Source organism: Coregonus lavaretus (assembly GCF_964263955.1).
Source record: "Coregonus lavaretus genome assembly, chromosome: 8".
In the NCBI taxonomy this organism is placed as follows: domain Eukaryota; kingdom Metazoa; phylum Chordata; class Actinopteri; order Salmoniformes; family Salmonidae; genus Coregonus; species Coregonus lavaretus.
The window spans coordinates 52,049,880-52,072,379 of NC_139995.1; the positions used below are offsets into that span (position 1 = coordinate 52,049,880).

At 46.7% G+C, this 22,500-nt stretch overlaps 1 protein-coding gene across 2 annotated transcripts in view; it reads left to right on the plus strand.

Annotated features, from left to right (window-relative positions):
- Positions 1-22,500, plus strand: part of LOC311133238 (protein CBFA2T2-like) — a 65,777-nt gene that overhangs the window by 23,071 nt on the left and 20,206 nt on the right. For both annotated transcript variants that reach the window (XM_084166724.1, XM_084166725.1), the window contains exons 2-4: positions 16,752-16,925; positions 17,518-17,759; positions 18,451-18,540. In XM_084166724.1, coding sequence (XP_084022850.1) covers positions 16,752-16,925; positions 17,518-17,759; positions 18,451-18,540 — 506 coding nt within the window. The remainder of the gene's footprint in view (positions 1-16,751; positions 16,926-17,517; positions 17,760-18,450; positions 18,541-22,500) is intronic.

Below are 22,500 nucleotides of genomic sequence, written 5' to 3' on the forward strand. Positions count from 1 at the left end.
ACCATGGCAAGGTGACTGGGAATATGGCAGAATACAAACAGTGTAGTTATTCCCTCCGTACGGCAATCAAACAGGCAAAACGTCAGTATAGAGACAAAGTGGAGTCGCAATTCAACCTCTCAGACACGAGACGTATATGGCAGGGTCTACAGACAATTATGGACTACAAAGGGGAAACAGCCACATCGCGGACACCTTCTTCATCTGCTTTGAGGATAACACAGTGCTACCGATGCGGCCCGCAACCAAGGACTGTGGGCTCTCCTTCTCCGTGGCCGACGTGAGGAAGACATTTAAGCGTGTTAACCCTCGCAAGGCTGCCGGCCCAGACGGCATCCCTAGCCGCGTCCTCAGAGCATGCACAGACCAGCTGGCTGGAGTGTTTACGGACATATTCAATCTCTCTGCTGTCCCCACTTGCTTCAAGATGTCCACCATCGTTCCTGTACCCAAGAAAGCAAAGGTAACTGAACTAAATGACTATCGCCCCATAGCACTCACTTCTGTCATCATGAAGTCCTTTGAGAGGCTAGTTAAGGATCATATCACCTCTACCTTACCTGACACCCTAGACCCACTTCAATTTCTTACCGCCCCAATAGATCCACAGACGATGCAATCGCCATCGCACTGCACACTGCCCTATCCCATCTGGACAAGAGGAATACCTATGTAAGATTGCCTTTCATTGACTATTGCTCAGCATTCAACACCATAGTACCCTCCAAGCTCATCATTAAGCTCGGGGCCCTGGGTCTGAACCCCGCCCTGTGCAACTGGGTCCTGGACTTCCTGACGGGCCGTCCCCAGGTGGTGAAGGTAGGAATCAACACCTCCACTTTGCTGATCCTCAACACTGGGGCCCCACAAGGGTGCGTGCTCAGCCCCCTCCTGTACTCCCTGTTCACCCATGAGTGCATGGCCACGCACGCCTCCAACTCAATCATCAAGTTTGCAGACGACACAACAGTAGTAGGCCTGATTACCAACAATGACGAGGCCCTGGGAGTGTGGTGGCAGGAAAATAATCTCTCATTCAATGTCAACAAAACAAAGGAGCTGATTGTGGACTTCAGGAAACAGCAGAGGGTGCACCCCCCTATCCACATCGACGGGACCGCAGTGGAGAAGGTGGAAAGCTTCTATCTCAAGGCCATCAGTCTGTTAAATAGCCATCACTAGCACAATAGAGGCTGCTGCTGCCTATTGAAATCACTGGCCACTTTAAGAAATGGAACACTAGTCACTTTAATAATGTTTCCATATCTTGCATTACTCATCTCATATGTATATACTGTATTCTATAGTATTCTACTGTATCTTAGTCTACTGTATCTCTGTCATTGCTTGTCCATATATGTATATATTCTTAAATTCCATTCCTTACTTAGATTTGTGTGTATTGGGTATATGCTGTGAAATTGTTAGATATTACTTGTTAGATATTACTGCACTGTCGGAGCTAGAAGCACAAGCATTTCGCTACACCCGTAATAACATCTGCTAAACACGTCTATGTGACAAATACAATTTGATTTGATTTAATGGAACACTAGTCACTTTAATCATGTTTAAATATTTTTTGCTTTACTCATCTCATATGTATATACTGTATTCTATTCTACTGTATTTTAGTCTATGCCACTCCGACATTGCTCGTCCTAATATTTATATATTTCTTAATTCCATTCTTTTACTTTTAGATTTGTGTATTGTTGTGAATTGTTAGATATTACTGCACTGTTGGAGCTAGAAACATAAGCATTTCGCTACACCCGCAATAACATCTGCTAAACGTGTGTATGTGACCAATACAATTTGATTTGATTTGATCCCAAGCTCATCTCACTCACTTTCTACATTGTTCTAAGCACAGCTGGCCTCGCCCTTTGTTGTCCTTATCTGTCTCTCACTATTAGGACTGACTAACCCACTGTTATCTGTCTCTCACAGAGCATTAGGACTGACTAACCCACTGTTATCTGTCTCTCACAGAGCATTAGGACTGACTAACCCACTGTTATCTGTCTCTCACAGAGCATTAGGACTGACTAACCCACTGTTATCTGTCTCTCACAGAGCATTAGGACTGACTAACCCACTGTTATCTGTCTCTCACAGAGCATTAGGACTGACTAACCCACTGTTATCTGTCTCTCACAGAGCATTAGGACTGACTAACCCACTGTTATGTCTCTCACAGAGCATTAGGACTGACTAACCCACTGTTATGTCTCTCACAGAGCATTAGGTCTGACTAACCCACTGTTATGTCTCTCACAGAGCATTAGGACTGACTAACCCACTGTTATGTCTCTCACAGAGCATTAGGTCTGACTAACCCACTGTTATGTCTCTCACAGAGCATTAGGACTGACTAACCCACTGTTATGTCTCTCACAGAGCATTAGGTCTGACTAACCCACTGTTAAGTCTCTCACAGAGCATTAGGTCTGACTAACCCACTGTTATGTCTCTCACAGAGCATTAGGTCTGACTAACCCACTGCTCAGCCCCAGTGGATGAGTGCATACATGGGCCTACTCTGGGGCACACATGGCTGGCTGATGCCTAATGGAGAACTGTGTGTGGAAATAGTTCAATGTCTCCATGTGTGTTTTTATTCACTCCACCCTCAGTCCTTATAGGTGAAGGGGTTTATGTTGAAGTTGCAGAGAGAAGAGTAAGAAAATGCCTGTAGACTACACTTCAATGCAGAATAATGTGAAAATGCCTGTAGACTACACTTCATTGCAGAATAATGTGAAAATGCCTGTAGACTACACTTCAATGCAGAATAATGTGAAAATGCCTGTAGACTACACTTCAATGCAGAATAATGTGAAAATGCCTGTAGACTACACTTCAATGCAGAATAATGTGAAAATGCCTGTAGACTACACTTCAATGCAGAATAATGTGAAAATGCCTGTAGACTACACTTCAATGCAGAATAATGTGAAAATGCCTGTAGACTACACTTCAATGCAGAATAATGTGAAAATGCCTGTAGACTACACTTCAATGCAGAATAATGTGAAAATGCCTGTAGACTACACTTCAATGCAGAATAATGTGAAAATGCCTGTAGACTACACTTCATTGCAGAATAATGTGAAAATGCCTGTAGACTACACTTCAATGCAAGACAGTAGGTTACAAGGCCAAAATTTCACTGCAATGTTTTACACACATGCTCTCCATTCTCCTGGCTTGTTCCCAACCATTTAAGATGTTTTAAATGTTGAATTGTCTTCAGGGGGTAAAATCCCAACGTCTGCCATATGTGACTCTATTTATCACTTTTATTACTCATCTTTTGACATTTTCCCTCTGTCAAAGTGCAAGTATTCCACCGTCATAATCGGCGTTGTGGAAACCAAGCCTTTTTAATGCATTAAACATGGCCTGTGGCGTATTGAACATCTGGCTTTGAATGACCTCTTTGCCTTGGTGGAGCCGTTCACAGTAAGCCTCCCTCTTCACACCTGGTCTCAAACGAGCTTGCCTTACTAGTCTCTCTTGTTCCTAACGTCCCAAAGCTCGCATCCAGTTTTATGGCCAACGCTGCCTGTGTCTGCTATAGTAGACTAATGTCAAACAACACATGCTTTTGCCTCGGAGCTGCCTTTGTCTCTGACTTCGTTCATGTCCGACATGATAAAACAAACTAGTGCTGTCAAGGTTGGCAGGTTAAGTGGAATGTCAGGCGGTTCGTAATGAATAGGAGCCGGTTTGTCTGACCCTTCAAATGACAGTAGAGCTCACAAGCATCTATTACTCTCTGGTTTACGACAGTGTCAAGATAGTTTTTCATGGGCTCAGGCTGGAGTTGAAAGAGACATCAGGGTGGCGGGGACTCGGCTGATTGATGAGCAAGAAAATCAGTTAGTCACGGAGAGGTGAGAAGGGCTGTAACCCTGTTCTACTGGGTGCTGCTGGTGTGGGAACAAAGTTTTCTTTTTTTTTCTTTTTTTTATGGGGATGGATGAAGGGTGGGGATTATTGGAATTATGTCACTATTCTTTATCCACTGTGTGATTTTTGTTTTATTGGGCAAGCTTTTGTTTTGTTCAGGTGTGTGTGTGTTCCCTGAATTTCCAATTAGACCCTGGGACACCTGGTAGCCTACACTCCTCTCTCCACACACACACACACACACACAGAAACACAAACACACACACAAACACAAACACACACACTCCATCTGACTGCTCAGTGACGCAGGTGGGTGTGTCACTCTGGAATGGGTCACCAAATTACAATGGAGCCATCGGTTGCAGACATATGTGTGTGTCTGACACCGTTTCGAACATGACCAAGATACTAGCATATCAGAGGACTTGTTGAATGATAAAGCAGTCCATAGAGATTTACTTAAAAATTACCTTGTTCAATCAAATCCGTTAACCAGGTTTCTGGGTCTAGGCCTAAGCTGAGAACATCAGTCCTTCTGCAATGCAAGAATACAATGTACGTTATATGGATTCCTGCATTCATCATATGCAACAGTACTCGGTGGAACAGAATGACAACCAGCTGCACAATATGAACGCAAACCTCCATTGTCTCTGTGAAGAGAAGAATGTCACAGAAATTATGATCAATTGGGATTGAATAGGGGCCGAGGACGGAGTCCCAAATGGAGCCCTATTCCCTATATAGTGCACTACTTTTGAACAGAGCCCTCTGGCCATTATATAGGGAATAGGGTGTGTGGAGGGCCATTCAAACCCAGAGCGCTGACTTCCTTTCCCTCGGGCACTACAGCATTTACGAGTCGTCTCTCCCAATCGCCCGTTCCTTCCCTGCTCTTTGAATTCTACTTTTTTCATGGGGCCACTCTTTTATAGCTGCCGTCTGTCCGCCGTACATTCCTCTGTTTTCTGCTTCTCTCTCTGTTATTGTCCTCTTTGACTCTCGTTCTCTCTCTCTCTCTCTCTCTCTCTCTGTCTCTCTCTCTCTCTCTCTCTCTCTCTCTCTCTCTCTCTGTCTCTCTCTCTCGCGCTCTCTCTCTCTGTCATTCAGTGCCAGTAAGTGCTATTCCATCTCTGCAGTCATTTTTTTACAGGCTCCAGCCAGGACAGCCGTTTGTATTTTTGTCACTGAGTGACGAGGTTATAGACTGTATTTTTGAGGGTGAAGAGTGCTGGTCTGTCAGAAGAAGCCTTCTCGCTTTCTCCTTCTCTCTTCTCCCATCTCTCCGTCTCTGAGAAACGTGATGGGCTCACGTTGAAGACACATCTGTTACTTACTCACACACACATACATACACACACACAAAGGTACTCTGTTGACGTTGGGCCGGGGCCAGCTATGTAGTCTGCTGCGGGCTGGAGAGTAAGGCCAGCCAACACAAACACGCAGCCTGGCCATTTGAGGCTTCGTTCAAAATGACACCCTGTTCCATATTTAGTGCACTACTGTTGACTAAGGCCCATAGGGCTCTGGTCGAAGGTAGTGCACTATATAGGGAATAGGGTACCATTTGGGACGCAGCATGGCCGCTTGACAGTCTTGCCTTTCTGATGAAACCAAGTGAAAACAGTACTTTTCTCATCCTGTTTTTCTCTCCCTCTCTCTCTTTCTCTCCTTCCCTCTCTCTTTCTCTCCTTCCCTCTCTTTCTCTCCTTCCCTCTCCCTTTCTCTCCTTCCCTCTCCCTTCATGGCGCCTCTAACATGCAGACTGATTTATTTTCCCTGTTGTTTCTTTTCCAACAGACTTGCCCAAAATTGCCCCCTATACCCTACATAGTGCACTAGTTTTGACTGGAGACTACAGGGCTCTGGTCTTAAGTCAGGCAGGATTTCTTGGACCAAGGCCCCACAGAGAATTATAGATAATATTTACCTGTCTGTAGATTGTCAATTATATTTTAACAGCCCCTGATGATTGGACAATGGGGAGGTTATAATAAAAAACTCCATTGGCCGATTGGAGTTGTCGATTGGAGTTATTCAAATGAGCTGAATGGAGCTAGCATCGTGTGCCTCATTGAAAAGCTGAAACCACACACACACACACACACACACACACACACACACACACACACACAGCCCCGATATAGGAGCGCTAAGCCTTTGTTTAGCCAGTTGTCATGGGGAGAGTTGTCATGGGGAGAGTTGTCATGGGGAGTTGTCATGGGGGAGTTGTCATGGAGGAGTTGTCATGGGGAGTTGTCATGGGGAGTTGTCATGGGGAGAGTTGTCATGGGGAGTTGTCATGGGGGAGTTGTCATGGAGGAGTTGTCATGGGGAGTTGTCATGGGGAGAGTTGTCATGGGGAGTTGTCATGGGGAGTTGTCATGGGGGAGTTGTCATGGGGAGTTGTCATGGGGGAGTTGTTGAAACCTGTTGCTTAGCTGTGGAGGACACGAGGATGGCTCTGCCTGACAGTATGTGTTTGTGTGCTCGTGTGTGTCCTAGTGCCAATGTGTGTATGTGCTTGTGTGTGTGTATTTGTAGGAGACAGACACACAGACAGAGAGAGAGAGAGGGAGAGAGAGTGTAACAGATGTGATCTGTATTGTCAATGTGTGTGGACAGGCAGAGACCAGGTGCAGGCTTTGTTTCCAGTCCACTCTCACCATGCTGCATTCAGTGCCTTATGTCTTTAACCTCCCTCTACCCCCCTCTCCCTCCCCTCCTCATTCCCTCTATCCCCTCCTCCCTCCCTCTACCCCCCTCTCCCTCCCTCCCCTCCTCCCTCCCTCTATCCCCTCCTCCCTCCCTCTACCCCCCTCTCCCTCCCTCTATCTCCCTCTCTATCCCTCCCTCCCCCCTCCTCTGCTTCCCTTGGAACACAGTATTGTGTTTCTGCCCTTGGCTGGGGGAGCCAGGGCCCTTCTGTCTCCTTCACAGGTGACTGTTGGGGGTCCCAGCTGGCCAGCCTCTTGCCCGATTAGATCCATATGGAGGAGGGGGGACTGAGGGAGGGGGCCGGGGGCGGGGGGATCGAGGCAACAACGGTACTGGTGGTGGTGCTAAGGGGCCGATAGCTTAACCCTTTTGTGTCCTTGGCTTTGTGGGCAGGCTTCTTCCTCTGTTCTTGTCCTCTTTGACTCTCCTTCTTTCTCCCTCTTTCTCACTCTCTCTCACTCTCTCTCTCCTGAGTGTTTTGTTGGTGGGAGTGCGGGGCGGAAGGTAGGCGGGTGCAATGCTTCTTTTCTGTGTTGTAATTAGTTTAATATGGATTTAAGCATTCAGAGCTCTGAACTACCGAGGCCTTTTGATGGAAATGTATCTTTCTAAAATCACAAGCAGAATTAGTATTTTAGAAGCTCTCTACGTGTCTTTTGTGAAGCAAAAGGCTAGTCATTTTGACTCTTTACAGAAGCGCTTCTCCATTTGTTGTTTCAGACATTGGTGCTGTTGTTCTTGTTGTTGTACGGTCACATTGTCTGTCAGGTGTCCTTGAGTTACAACATCAAGGTTGACTATGTGTGGGTCGGAATGGCCACACGCCAGGAAATGTCCCTGAGTTGTGACTTACATTTACATTTTAGTCATTTAGCAGACGCTCTTATCCAGAGCGACTTACAGTTAGTGAGTGCATACATGTTTCATACTGGCCCCCCCCCGTGGGAATCGAACCCACAACCCTGGCGTTGCAAGCGCCATGCTCTACCAACTGAGCTACAGGAGGGCCTGTAGGAGGGGCGTGAGTGTGCGTGTGTGTGTGTGTGTGCGTGTGTTTGTGTGGGTGTGTGTGTGTGTGTGTGTTCAGAGGAAGCTGTCAGACAGTGATAAGTGGTGCCTCTCCTCTCCTCTCACTCCATCCCCCATGACAGTGTCTAAGTGTGTGTGTGCATGTGTTTAGGGGCAGTGAACTGACAGCATGGGTCTTCTACACTGAATTTAGATCATGAAACTACATGATAATATGTTTTTGATCCTCCTCTGACGACCTATAGTTGAAAGTCTTGTCAAATTGTCAGTACCACACAGGTTCTCACTCTTATCACACAAACATTCCTCAACCTTTTTTCTTATATCTGCATTTTTCATCTGATTACCCACTCAAACATAACACAATTACCCTTAAGACACACAGACATGTCACGTTTGATCTAGTTATTAAATGTAGTGACTCTTTTACTGGCCTTGTGGGAATACACCGTAGTAGGGAGGATGTGGCGGTCATTCCAGTTCACCGCTTCATCTGTTTCTCAAAACATCCCTCCCTCTCTCTCTCTCTCTCTCTCTCTCTCTCTCTCTCTCTCTCTCTCTCTCTCTCTCTTCTCTCTCTCTCTCTCTCTCTCTCTTCTCTCTCTCTCTCTCTCTCTCTCTCTCTCTCTCTCTCTCTCTCTCTCTCTCTCTCTATCTTTCTCTCTCTCTCTATCATGTCTCTCTCTCCCTCTCTCCCTATCCACAGCTGTTAGATTGCATGCTTATTAGAGAGGGAGATTGGAGACACCTGGTGTACAGGAGAGGAGCACAATAGATATCTATCTATCAAGAAGAAATTAAGATGAAAGATTTAAGAGGAAGTGTTTAATAACAAAATCAGAGATATTTCTTTATAACAACACATTTCAAATGCTTTCGAAGTGCTTTATATTTTCACTTTTCTGACATGGTCCCCACTTACCTTTATAACAAGGTAAATATGAATCTACTCTTATCTAGCCCTATTCTATTGGATTCTATTCTACTCGTATCTAGCCCTATTCTAATGGATTCTATTCTACTCTTATCTAGCCCTATTCTATTGGATTCTATTCTACTCTTATCTAGCCCTATTCTATTGGATTCTATTCTACTCTTATCTAGCCCTATTCTAATGGATTCTATTCTACTCTTATCTAGCCCTATTCTATTGGATTCTATTCTACTCTTATCTAGCCCTATTCTATTGGATTCTATTCTACTCTCCTTTACACAGAATGTATTTATTTATTTTTAATCTTAACCATATGTGTGAAACAGCTTCGGGTAATGTCTACACTACAGCATGACTTTTCAGGCTACTTTTTCCTTTTCTTTCTCGTTACTTACTCTTTCTGTATGCTTTTTGTTCATCCGTATCAGGGATATGGTGACAGGTGGCACTCAGACCAGCTAGACACACATCCTGTAAACATAGGTGTGTCGCTGAGCTGACACCAGACCATATTCTTTATACCCGAATAATGTGTGTGTGTATGTGCGCGTGTTAGTCAGTGTGTGTGTTAAGGCTGGGAATTGCCAGGGACCTCGCGATACGATATTATCTCAATACTTACACAATGTGTATTACGATTCTCACGATTCTATATGTATTGCGATACGATACTGTGAATTGATTGCGATTCGATGTTTCAAACATATTGCTCACAATATGTCTGCTGCAGAGAGACGAGAGAGCAGGAGAAAATGAGATTTCATCAGTCATGGAAATAAAAGTGCTGAAAGCAAATTGGCTCCCTATTTAAAAAGAAGATGGAGAACAAGCTATGAAGGAAACATACTGGAGTTTTGGTGCCGGTACAGCCAACTAGCGCAAAAATAATATTACGATATTGTCAAAACAATACGATATACCGTAAAAACAAATTTCTCCCGATATGTAACTGTATCGTTTTTTCCCCCATCACTAATGTGTGTGTGTGGGCTTGCATGCATGTCTGCGTGTGTTAGTCAGTGTGTGTGCGTGATTCAGACGTCATCCTCGTTAATATTGATATTGTTATTATGAAGCTATACGTGTCACGTTCGTTCATAGACGGGTCAGACCAAGGCGCAGCGTGATATGCATACATGTTTATTTAAACTTAATAAACACTCGACAAAACAACAAACGAAACGAAACGTGAAGTCCAAGGTAGACACAAACAACATACCTTACACGGAACAAGATCCCACAACTCAATCGTGCCAATAGGCTGCCTAAGTATGGTCCCCAATCAGAGACAACGAGCGACAGCTGCCTCTGATTGGGAACCACACCGGCCAACATAGAAATACACATACTAGAATATAAACATAGAACTACACAACATAGAATATACACACCCTGACTCAACATATAAGCGTCCCCTAAGTCAGGGCGGGCGTGACAGTACCCCCCCCCCCCCCCCCAAAGGTGCGGACTCCGACCGCACAACATAAACATAACAGGGTAGGGGCCGGGTGGGCATTCCGCCTCGGAGGCGGATCCGGCTCAGGGCGTGACGACCTCTCACTCTTCGCCTCCCTGTTGCGCCCCTGGTCTGGTCTGGACCTCGGCGCGCTGCTTCCCCTCTCCTTCCTCCCACTATACTCCAAGCCCTGTCTGGACCCTGGTGTGGGAGACCCCGAACCTGGAGAGGGGCTGACGTCTGGGTCTGGACTGGAGCCGCTGACCGGAGCTGGACCAGGCACCGGTGGAGCGGACTACTCAGACTCCGGACTGGAGCCGCTGACCGGAGATGGACTGGGCACCGGTGGAGCGGACTGCTCTGGCTCCGGAGTGGAGCCGCTGACCGGAGCTGGATCAGGCACCGGTGGAGCGGACTGCTCTGGCTCCGGAGTGGAGCCGCTGACCGGAGCTGGACTGGGCACCGGTGGAGCGCACTGCTCTGGCTCCGGAGTGGAGCAGCTGACCGGTGCCGGACCAGGCACCGGTGGAACAGGCACGGGCCGTGCTGGACTGGACACACGCACCACTGGCTTGGTGCGAGGAGCAGGAACAGGCCGGGCTGGCGACGCGCACCACTGGCTTGGTGCGAGGGGCAGGAACAGGCCGGGCCGGGCTGGCGACGCGCACCACTGGCTTGGTGCGAGGGACAGGAACAGGCCGGACCGGGCTGGCGACGCGCACCACTGGCTTGGTGCGAGGGGCAGGAACAGGCCGGACCGGGCTGGCGACGCGCACCACTGGCTTGGTGCGAGGAGCAGGAACAGGCCGGACCGGGCTGGCTACGCGCACCACTGGCTTGGTGCGAGGGGCAGAAACAGGCCGGGCCGGGCTGGCGACGCGCACCACTGGCTTGGTGCGAGGGGCAGGAACAGGCCGGGCCGGGCTGGCGACGCGCACCACTGGCTTGGTGCGAGGAGCAGGAACAGGCCGGGCCGGGCTGGCGACGCGCACCACTGGTTTGGTGCGAGGAGCAGGAACAGGCCGGGCCGTACTGGGAACACGCACCACTGGCTTAGTGCGGGGAGCAGGAACAGGTCGGGCCGTACTGGGAACACGCACCACTGGCTTAGTGCGGGGAGCAGGAACGGGCCGGACCGGGCTGGCGACGCGCACCACTGGCTTGGTGCGAGGAGCAGGAACAGGCCGGGCCGGGCTGGCGACGCGCACCACTGGCTTGGTGCGAGGAGCAGGAACAGGCTGGGCCGGGCTGGCGACGTGCACCACTGGCTTGGTGCGAGGAGCAGGAACGGGTCGGGCCGTACTGGGAACACGCACCACTGGCTTAGTGCGGGGAGCAGGAACGGGCCGGACCGGGCTGGCGACGCGCACCACAGGCTTGGTGCGAGGAGCAGGAACAGGCCGGGCTGGGCCGGGCTGGCGACGCGCACCACTGGCTTGGTGCGAGGAGCAGGAACAGGCCGGGCCGGGCTGGCGACGCGCACCACTGGCTTGGTGCGAGGAGCAGGAACGGGTCGGGCCGTACTGGGAACACGCACCACTGGCTTAGTGCGGGGAGCAGGAACGGGTCGGGCCGTACTGGGAACACGCACCACTGGCTTAGTGCGGGGAGCAGGAACGGGCCGGACCGGGCTGGCGACGCGCACCACTGGCTTGGTGCGAGGAGCAGGAACAGGCCGGGCCGGGCTGGCGACGCGCACCACTGGCTTGGTGCGAGGAGCAGGAACAGGCCGGGCCGGGCTGGCGACGCGCACCACTGGCTTGGTGCGAGGAGCAGGAACGGGTCGGGCCGTACTGGCTTGGTGCGAGGAGCAGGAACGGGTCGGGCCGTACTGGGAACACGCACCACTGGCTTAGTGCGGGGAGCAGGAACGGGTCGGACCGGACTGGCGACACGCACCACTTGCTTGGTGCGAGGAGCGGGACTGGGTTCCTTTATTAACCCCCGCTCCTTCTGCTGCCTAACCAGCTCCTCTCGCCGTGCCTCTACACTTTCCTTCTCCCTTTTAGCCTCCTGTAGCGCCTCCCTCTGACCGAATAACTCCTGCTCCCTCTGAACCAATAGCCCCCGTAACATGGTGGCCTCCTCTCCTAACCTGCAGACCCGCCCTTTAACGGCCTCCTGCTGCCTCATCGTCCACACCGTGTGCCCCCCCCAAAAAATTTTTTTATCTTGATGTTGCCTATTGGGTCTCCGTCGTCGGCACTGTTTGCGCCGTTTCTCCTCTCTATACCGGGCCTCCACTGTCTCCTCCCAAGGACGGCGATCCATCCCAGCCTGAATCTCCTCCCAAGTCCAGGATCCCTTACCGTCCAGGATCTCCTCCCAGGTCCAGGCTGTCTGCTCCTGGACACGCTGCTTGGTCCTCGTTTGGTGGGATCTTCTGTCACGCTCGCTTACAGACGGGTCAGACCAAGGCGCAGCGTGATATGCATACATGTTTATTTAAACTTAATAAACACTTGACAAAACAATAAACGAAACGAAACGTGAAGTCCAAGGTTCGACACAAACAACATACCTCAACACGGAACAAGATCCCACAACTCAATCGTGCCAATAGGCTGCCTAAGTATGGTCCCCAATCAGAGACAACGAGCGACAGCTGCCTCTGATTGGGAACCACACCGGCCAACATAGAAATACCCATACTAGAATATAAACATAGAGCTACACAACATAGAATATACACACCCTGACTCAACATATAAGCGTCCCCTGAGTCAGGGCGTGACAATACGTCCCATGGATCGTGTTATTGAGACGTCATCCTCATTAATATTGATATTGTTGTTATAAAGCTATGCGTCCCATGGATCATGTTATTGAGACGTCATCCTCATTAATATTGATATTGTTGTTATAAAGCTATGCGTCCCATGGATCATGTTATTGAGACGTCATCCTCATTAATATTGATATTGTTGTTATGAAGCTATGCGTCCCATGGATCATGTTATTGAGACGTCATCCTCATTAATATTGATATTGTTGTTATAAAGCTATACGTAACATGGATCATGTTATTGAGACGTCATCCTCATTAATATTGATATTGTTGTTATAAAGCTATACGTCCCATGGATCATGTTATTGAGATGTCATCCTCATTAATATTGATATTGTTGTTATGAAGCTATACGTCCCATGGATCATGTTATTGAGACGTCATCCTCATTAATATTGATATTGTTGTTATGAAGCTATACGTCCCATGGATCATGTTATTGAGACGTCATCCTCATTAATATGGATATTGTTGTTATGAAGCTATACATCCCATGGATCGTGTTATTGAGACGTCATCCTCATTTCCTGACCAGGAGGAGTGTGTGGAGCATTGGAACCAGTGTGCGTGCTTTAGGCTGCTCCCTGCCAAGTGCTGGCACGGTGTGTATGTGTGTGTGCCCGTGCGTGTGTGTGCCCGTCACTATGCCCGTGCGTGTGTGAGACAGAAGCCCAAATGGCTGTGTATAGCCCTCCTGAACAGGTGGAGCGATAGTAGGCAGACCACGGGGTGCGGAGAGAGAGAGAGAGGGGGATGGAGAGAAGGAGAGCGAGGAGGACAAGAAGAAGGGAGAAATTAAGGGAGATTAGAGTCAAAGCTGCAAGCCCGAGAGTTCAGGTCAACCCTCGCTGTTGTGTGGAAATATGTGTGCTGGCTTTATTCATTCAAAAGACTTACACTGTAAAAAAATTAAAATAAATAGTTTCAATTCATTATTATTCAATAACTGGTTCCAAAGCCTTTTCTTTTGTTTACTCAACTTTTCGGTCCAAGTGTTACCTGAACAGCTCCAACTTCAATAAATTTAAAATGTGTTTGCTCAACTTGTCTCATATGTTCATTCAACTATACATTGTTATTTGGGCATCTTAACTAAAAAAGGCTGTGCAACTGGTTGCACACACAGTGCTTTTATCATACAATGTTTTCAACTACATATTTGATCCATGTTGACATGCATTCAACATGTCCTCACCTGATAGTTGAACTCACAACCTCTTGGTTCATGGCTTCGCCGATCTTCCTGCTGGCAAAAATCGGATTAGATTTTCTTATTTAAGCGATTTTGGGGGTTTCTGTATAGTTGTCTTAATGTTGGTAGGGCATATTTGAATGTTACTCCTTAATCACTATGATAAATAAAATATTTTTTATTGAGATTACTTTTAACAGAGCTAAGATTTACTTTGAAGTGCAAAAGTGAACGAAGAGTTTGTGAGTGCAAATCCCAGATGAGGACATGTTGAATATGAATTACTGTATAAATGAACATGCACAATGTAATCATGTGTGTCAAATATGTAAGTTGAAAACATTGTAGCACTGTGTGTAAGTAGTTTCACAGCCTTTTTTTTTTTTAGGTAAGATGCCCAAATAATAATTTGTAGTTAAATGAACATATGAGACAATTTGAACAAACACATAATTTTAAGTTGACTGAATTTTTGTTAGAGCTAAGTTTAGGCCAACTAAAAAATAAATATATATAATAATACTTAGTTGAAACAACTGTACTTTTTTTTTTACAGTGTACACAAGCATATACCTTTGTTGTTTATCCTTTTCTAAAGGAACCACCAAGTCATGAGGCGTATTGTTTATTTCAACATGCCAAATAACTCATCGAGAGTCCACAGTGGAACCACATCCTGAAGTGTCCTGTTTTTTGATTTCCTAGTTTTTACCCTAATTGTTTATAATAATAATAATATGCCATTTAGCAGACGCTTTTATCCAAAGCAACTTACAGTCATGTGTGCATACATTTTTACGTATGGGTGGTCCCGGGGATCGAACCCACTACCCTGGCGTTACAAGCGCCATGCTCTACCAATTGAGCTACAGAGGACCACAATCATCACATGCTGGCATATTAAATGCCATATTGCTCTCCATCAAAATTTAAGTACTGGCTGTTGCATTCATATGTTTGTGTATGAAGGCAGACACTCAGTTCATGACATCAAAAGAGCATAATAGTCCCACCCTAAAGAAAAGCCCTAAAACCAAGGAACCTCTCACCCGACCTTTGACCCTTAAAAACTGCTTGTCTATTAATCGTCTGTCTAAAAGCAGTTGGAAGCATCTGATCCACTCCAAATAGAGACAAGACCCAGTCTACATGGGATCTGGACTAACGAAGATGCCCTCTGATCTAAAGATTATTACCATCTCCCTCTCTCTCTCTCTCTCCCCATCCCCTGATCTGGTGGTCCCATTCATTTCATTAATTGGCCGTGGCATATTGAGAAGTATGCGTTTAACATTCAAAAGCTTTTGCGATCTCGTTAGTAAAGCGTGAAATAGCACCCGCCCCCTTTTCCTTCTCCCCCTCTCTCTTCGGCCCTGGCCCCACTGGCTCCATGAAGGGCCATTCTTCTCCACAACACACAATGGCTTTTCTTCATTAGCCATGGATCTCAATGGAGGGGTTGAGGATCTCAAGGCAAGGCTAGACCCCAAAGACATCTGGTTTCTCTACCAGGGGCAGAAGGGGGTTGGCGTGGGGGTGGAGGCGGGTGGAGAAGGGGGAGGTTCTGCTGCTGTTTTCTTCCATGACAAAGGTGAGGACTTGCAGAGTCTCTACATTGAGTCTGGAAATGTTGAGTCACTCTTCTTAACGCGCACACATAGTGGACAAAACATTAAGAACACCTGCTCTTTCCATGACAGACTGACCAGGTGAATCCAGGTGAAAGCTATGATCCCGTATTGATGTCACCTGTTAAATCCACTTCAATCAGTGTAGATGAAGGGGAGGAGACAGGTTAAAGAAGGAATTTTAAGCCGTGAGACAATTGAGACATGGATTGTGTATGTGCCATTCAGAGGGTGGGCCAGATAGACGCTTTCGACACCTTGTAGAGTCCATGCCCTGACGAACTGAAGCTGTTCTGAGGGCAAAAGGGTGTACACCTTCCTAATATTGAGTTGCATCCCCCCCTTTCGCCCTCAGAAAAGTCTGAATTTGTCGGGGCATGGACTCTACAAGGTGTCGAAAGTGTTCCACAGGGATACTGGCCCATGTTGATTCCAATGCTTCCCACAGTTGTGTCAAGTTGGCTGGATGTCCTTTGGGTGGTGGACCATTCTTGATACAAATGGGAAACGGATGTGGGATATGAATGTGGGTACGCAGACCCACTGCGGCCCCTCATGATGAGTTCCACTCCATCAGAGTTGCCCATCCCTGGTCTATGTCATGGAAAAAGCACCTCGATGCACGCACACACACACTGAGGCTGAGGATAGTGTGTGTTTATGTGTGTTTGTAACTTGAGTGGCTGATGATGGAAACCAGACTGCAAACCACTTCTACACATTAGCGTGTGTGTGTACGCATATGCGTGTGTGTGTGTGTGTGTACGTACATGAGTGAGTGTGTGTGTGTATGTACGTGTGTGTGCGTGCGTGCGTACGTACATACGTGTGCGTGTGCCTGTAAGAACACCTCGACTACAAAACATCTCTGTCATGCACCTATTGACCCTGTCCCTCCCCTCTCTCTCCCCCTTCCTCACCCCACTCTCTCCCCCTCCCTCCCCCTCTCTCTCCCTCCCTCCCCTCTCTCCCCCTCCCTCCCCCTCTCTCTCTCCCCCTGCCCCTTCTCTCTCCCCCTTTCCCCCCTCTCTCTCCCCCTTCCCCCTCTCTCTCCCTCCCTCCCCTCTCTCTCTCCCCCTCCTCAGACAGTGGAGAGAAGAAGTCCCCTGCCATGCCCGGCTCTCCTGTGGATGTCAAGACTCATTCCAGACCAGTCCCCAGACCAGTCCCCACCAATAGCAGCAGCAGCGCCACCATGCCGCCCCTGCCCTCCGTCAACCCCAGCGGACCCCGGCCAGCATCCTTCTCCTCCACCACTCGTGAGTACCACAGATATTGGCACTCTTACCATAGAAATAGAATGACTGGAACAGTCATCCCCATTCAAGTCAATGAGGCCCTGATGGGTGGACCGGCGACCAGGAAGTACAGCAGGAAGTGTACCCATAAACCAGGAAGTGAAGAAGAAAGTACAGGATTCAATTTGTGCTTCATTGACAGTCAACTTCAGTGACGTTATGTCTCCTACCACAACTAGCTCCCCATAGAGGAGCAGTGTGGTAAACGATAGATTCATTTGGGCAGTGTGTATTCTGATATATCCAAACGGCTTCCTTTCTTTGTCTGCTTTACTTTATGGTCATATATCAATCAAATGTATTTATAAAGCCCCTTTGTTATCACAAAGGCCTGTACAGTAACCCGGCCTAGATCAGATAGGTGTAAATAAGGATACCATATGAAAGATCTGGTGATTCTATTATGAATGTGATATGTATTGTCCCTCTGTAGCGTTTCCAGTCGAAGAACTACCTCCCACGTCGGACCGCATTTGATAAACCTTTTTGACGTCATACGCCGACCTCTCATTCGCTCCTCTCCCTCCCCATCCCGCCTCTTCCCTCCTTCCAGTGACCAATGGTATCCACCACTCCCCACCCACCTTAAACGCTGTGCCCTCGCCGCCCCAGCGCTACAGCAATGGGCCTAGCTCCTCCTCTTCCTCCTCGCTGGCCAATCAGCAGCTCCCGGCCACGTGCGGCGCCCGGCAGCTCAGCAAGCTCAAACGCTTCCTGACGACGCTGCAGCAGTTCGGCAACGACATCTCGCCCGAGATCGGAGAGAGCGTCCGCAACCTGGTGCTGGCCCTCGTGGTGAGTGGTTGATAAAACGTTTTCGGACGCTATATGGAAACGCCCGTAAAACATTGTCACTTAGCATTATTCTGTATTGATATGTCGACGTGTGGCATTTGATTTGAGATGCGATTCGAGGTTTGAAATTAGTTTAACTGAATTTAATCAAATCGAATTGAAGTGATATATGTAGAATTAAATATTTAAACATATATATGTTGCTTTCAATACCATTACAAATATATGCCAAAAATTGAAAAGACGGTATGTGTTATTTATGTTAGGCTGTATTTTATTTCGTCAGATGTTTTCATTCAAAGGAACATGGGCATATATTCAGTGTACGTGGCCCAAATGGACCCACAGTATTGGTTTTGACAGGCCCCATCTGCAACATATTGAGTCCTGTGCTCCAGATAATACCTATCTACGTATCATCTGTTGCACATCTTGATGCACAGGTTGATTGACAGTTGAAAGGGAAACTGACTTTTGGTGCCATATAGTTATTTCTCTGGTGATTAAAGTCTATCCTCATGTCTGAGAGCATCTATTTTGACTGATCGACAAATGGACTCAGTGTGGCAGCTGCCGACTGCAATGTAGTTGATCTGGAACACGCACAATGTCAAGCTCAGTGTTGGAGACAAATAAATTGAACCTTGAGAGGTGAACTGTGATTGGCTGATCTCTCCTCTGTGTGTCCCAGAATTCAACGGTCACCATCGAGGAGTTCCACTCGCGGCTCCAAGAGGCCACCAACTTTCCCCTGAGGCCCTTCGTCATTCCCTTCCTCAAGGTAACACCTACCTCCTCTCGCCCGCTCTCTCTCTCTCTCTCTCTCTCTCTCTCTCTCTCTCTCTCTCTCTCTCTCTCTCTCTCTCCCCCCTTCTCCCCCCTTCTCTCTCTTCCCCCCCCCCATCTATCTTTCCTTCTCTCCCTGTGCTGTGAATATTCATAACTGAATCCAGGCCTGTGCTGCTACAGTGTTCCTCTTTGTCCTCCTCACAAGGCCTTTGATGTTCGGAGGAGGTTTACAATGACTCAAGGACTGCGTATAATTAGTCATGAAATCAGGAGTGGAAAAACCAGATGTTTGTATTGAAGGTAACAGCTAGTGTGCATCCCAAATGGCACCCTACTCACTATAGAGTGCACTACTTTTGACCGGGCCTCTATGGGCTCTTGTCAAAGTAGTGCACTATATAGGGGATAGGCTGCCATTTAAGACAGAGCCCCAATTCCTTTCATGAAGCGTAGAGGAGCTTCTGGCACAGAGGATTATAATTACAATTCTCTCAGAAATCTTTGGACGTCATTGTCTAGTATTTAATAAAGTAATCATAACGCAAATATGCAAACAAATAATGAGAAACTGCAAGTAGATGGTAGCATAATTAGAATGGAAAAAATTAAATAATTTGCATTGAATATGTAACGGCAAGACGTTTGTCATACAAAAAGGAAATTGGGATTTAATTTAATTTATTGCCTTTCAGTCGTTCCCAAGTAACAATGAAGTTGTATGCGTTGACTTAACAAGCTACATGGGTTGCGCAAGTTTTATTGGGCTTTTGAGTAACTTTGCAACATGGGGGCCTGAAATAGTAGTCTTTTTAAGAGCTACCCTCATGAGACCTGTACATAAATCTTCCAACCAGGCACATTTCTCGCTGTTATTGCTCGGTTTTTCAGACGGTGAAAATCAGCTCTTTTTCCACGGGTTAGCGCTCCCTCATCTTTCAGAACCCCGACTGTCTGAAAACATATCAGAGATGAATTTTCTTAATTTACGAGGCTCCCCAACTTCTCCTCCTCCTCGAGCTCTCTCCCTCCCTCCTTATCACCGTGGTGGCGGATACCTTGGAAAGAAAGAGAGAGAGCTCGGAAGTGTGAAACATGACTATAAACTATTCTCTTCTTTTATGGGGCTCAGCAGCGCACCATATGGACTCTGTATCGCATTAAAAGAAGGCAGTCATTCAGGTTTGCCCAGCGTTGAAAATCTCACATCCGTCCAGCAGAAAAAGAGACCGGCGCTTAACTGACAGACAACATATGTGTCGAGAGGCCCTAGGAAGGCGGTGAGAGGCGGGTAAGGAGGGGGGTAAGGGTCTTAAGTGGAGAACGGGGGAATGAGGAAGTGCATGTAATTATAAGCACACTCGGGCCTGTTGCTAATTAAGGATGGAAAGAGAGAGAGTAGCGAAATAGAGAGAACGCACTGAAGTCTGAGACTTCCCAGTTCCCAGTTGTTTTGAACGCACTGAAGTCTGAGATTTCCCAGTTCCCAGTTGTTTTGAACGCACTGAAGTCGGAGATTTCCAAGTTCCCAGTTGTTTTGAACGCACTGAAGTCGGAGATTTCCAAGTTCCCAGTTGTTTTGAACGCGGCATCAAACGGCAACATTTTTAAAACATATAATTAATTGTTTGAAACCTGAACGTTTTAATACATATTATGAGGCATGTCTTACCTTGCTTCAAAGTAGCATATTAGATCTCCTCTCTTTCTACATTTCTAACGGATATTTTCATCTCTGTCACATGAAACCGCTCGCATGTGCAGTGCCCTTTTGACAACAGTGTTTTCCCGCTAATTGCATTATGGAACAAACATTCGCGCATAGCCTACTGCCTTGTGTGCATTGCTGCGCTTGTAATGTGAAGAAATAATAGTTTATCAACATTTTAAGCTAAACGTTCTGATCTGTTGCATCAGACTTAGGGCTGTTGCGGTGACCGTATTACCGCCACACCAGGGTCACGAGTCATGAAGGCAGTAAAATTCCACGTGACCGTTTAGTCAAGGTAACTAGGCTTCTCCAAGCTCTGATGCTGCTGCTGGTCATTAGTAGCCTACCAAACTTGCTAACTGCCTGGTACTCAGCACTCTATTGTCCCTCTAATCACTCTGACATCAATGCAAATGTTTTCGAAAATCTAATCAAACACTTCATGAGAGCCCATGAGCTCATGTTGCGGAACATTTCTATAAGCTATGCAATTGCGTGAGAAAACAGAGTTTTGATGGCCTCTATTAAAAAGAGAATCAGCTTTCTATAGGCTTACTATATTTATTTCTCAACTTTCCTAATATTAAGCACATTGCTTATCTTTACAACAGGAGTATAGCCTACGTGGCTGGCATGAAAATAAACCACGGGAAAAGCATCCTCCATTCGCTATTTAAGTGCATAGATTACGTATTTTTTCCCGCTGCCCCTGTTTGGAGACAGGCGCATGATAATGGTCCATTTTAAATCAAAACAAATTTCACACATATTATTTAGTATATATAAAGACAAGATTAAATCAAGAATAGTCTGATGGGTGACAATATTTTTTGTGACTTTTTCGAATCATAGTCGCCTTTACAAGGGGTGTAGAGCCTAACTGGCATACATAAGCAGCGCATGAGTTTCAAGTTTGGGGAAGATAATTTTCACCATAAAAATGCACCTTTATAATAAAAGCATTACATGCATAATCGTATTTGCGGTTACTTTTGATAATGGTGTTTTCCCGCTAATGGAATATTTGCGCTTATAGCCTACTGCCGTGTGCGCATTGCTTGCATTTATAATGTGAAGAAATAGCCTAATAGGTTATCAACATTTTAAGCTAAACATTCTGATCTGTTGTGTCAGCCACATTGCGTAAAAAAAGTTTTGGGATGCCAGTGGTTGTATTAATTTGGGATCTTTCATATCCCCAACTGTCCCAGACTAAGTTTGGAATATGCATTTCTCGCACAGAATAGAATAGGTCAACTTTTTTTTTTTTTTAGGCCTACTCATCTTGTTGGCTGACGAAAAGTAAATGTGGGCATTTCATCCAATATCTTCAATATGCACCTCAGAATACCCGATGTGTCTGTCTTCACTTGTAGCCTGTGAGAAAGACCCGATCACGTGATGGAGAGCTACGTGATTGAGAGGTGCTTCGGAGCGCGCAGCACTCAGGGAGAAGGGCACAACGCAGCACTCCGGGCCAAGGGCACAACGGCCACTGGCGGCAAAAGGCATGGATTTTTTTAGGGTGCATTACGGCCACACAAAGGGGATGCCACCGTGAAATTCGAGGCATTATCAAGTCAAATTGTGAATGAGAGACTGATGAAGTGTGTACAGCCTGCACAAAAAACAAAGCGGAGCTCATGCCTTTCAAGCGACTTTTTTCAAATCATCATTAGAGTCGCATCATGCAGCCTTACAATGTATTAAAAATCAAAACATATAGCCCAACGTTTGTAGAACAACTAAAGTTACATGAATAACTCTAAATTAAGCATATAGGAGTACCTATTTATTTGTTAACTGCTCAACACAGAATAGCCGAATGCACTCCCTCAAATCATTTGGAGAAAATATCCTTTCTATTTTATTCAGCTTTGTTCAATTATATTCTTCAACTAGTGTAGCCCACAGCCATTTGGCAAAGCCAAATCAGGACCTAACAAAAGGACAACTCAGAATATGATATTCTGTTCTTCTGAAATAGACTACATTTTCTTCATATCATGCTTCTTTAGACCTGTCTAAAATAGATAATGGATTTATTGTGATGGTGTAGGCTAAATTACATGGATTTATTAGACTTTTTAAAAGGTCTGCATCAGTGGCTTGTAGGCTATGTGTGGAAGCCAGGAGATGCTAAATGTGTTTATGTTAATTAACGGTCAATCACCGTTAGACCGACAGTTATTTGCTTGACAATCACCGGCTGATGATATTTCGTGACCGCCACAGTCCTAATCA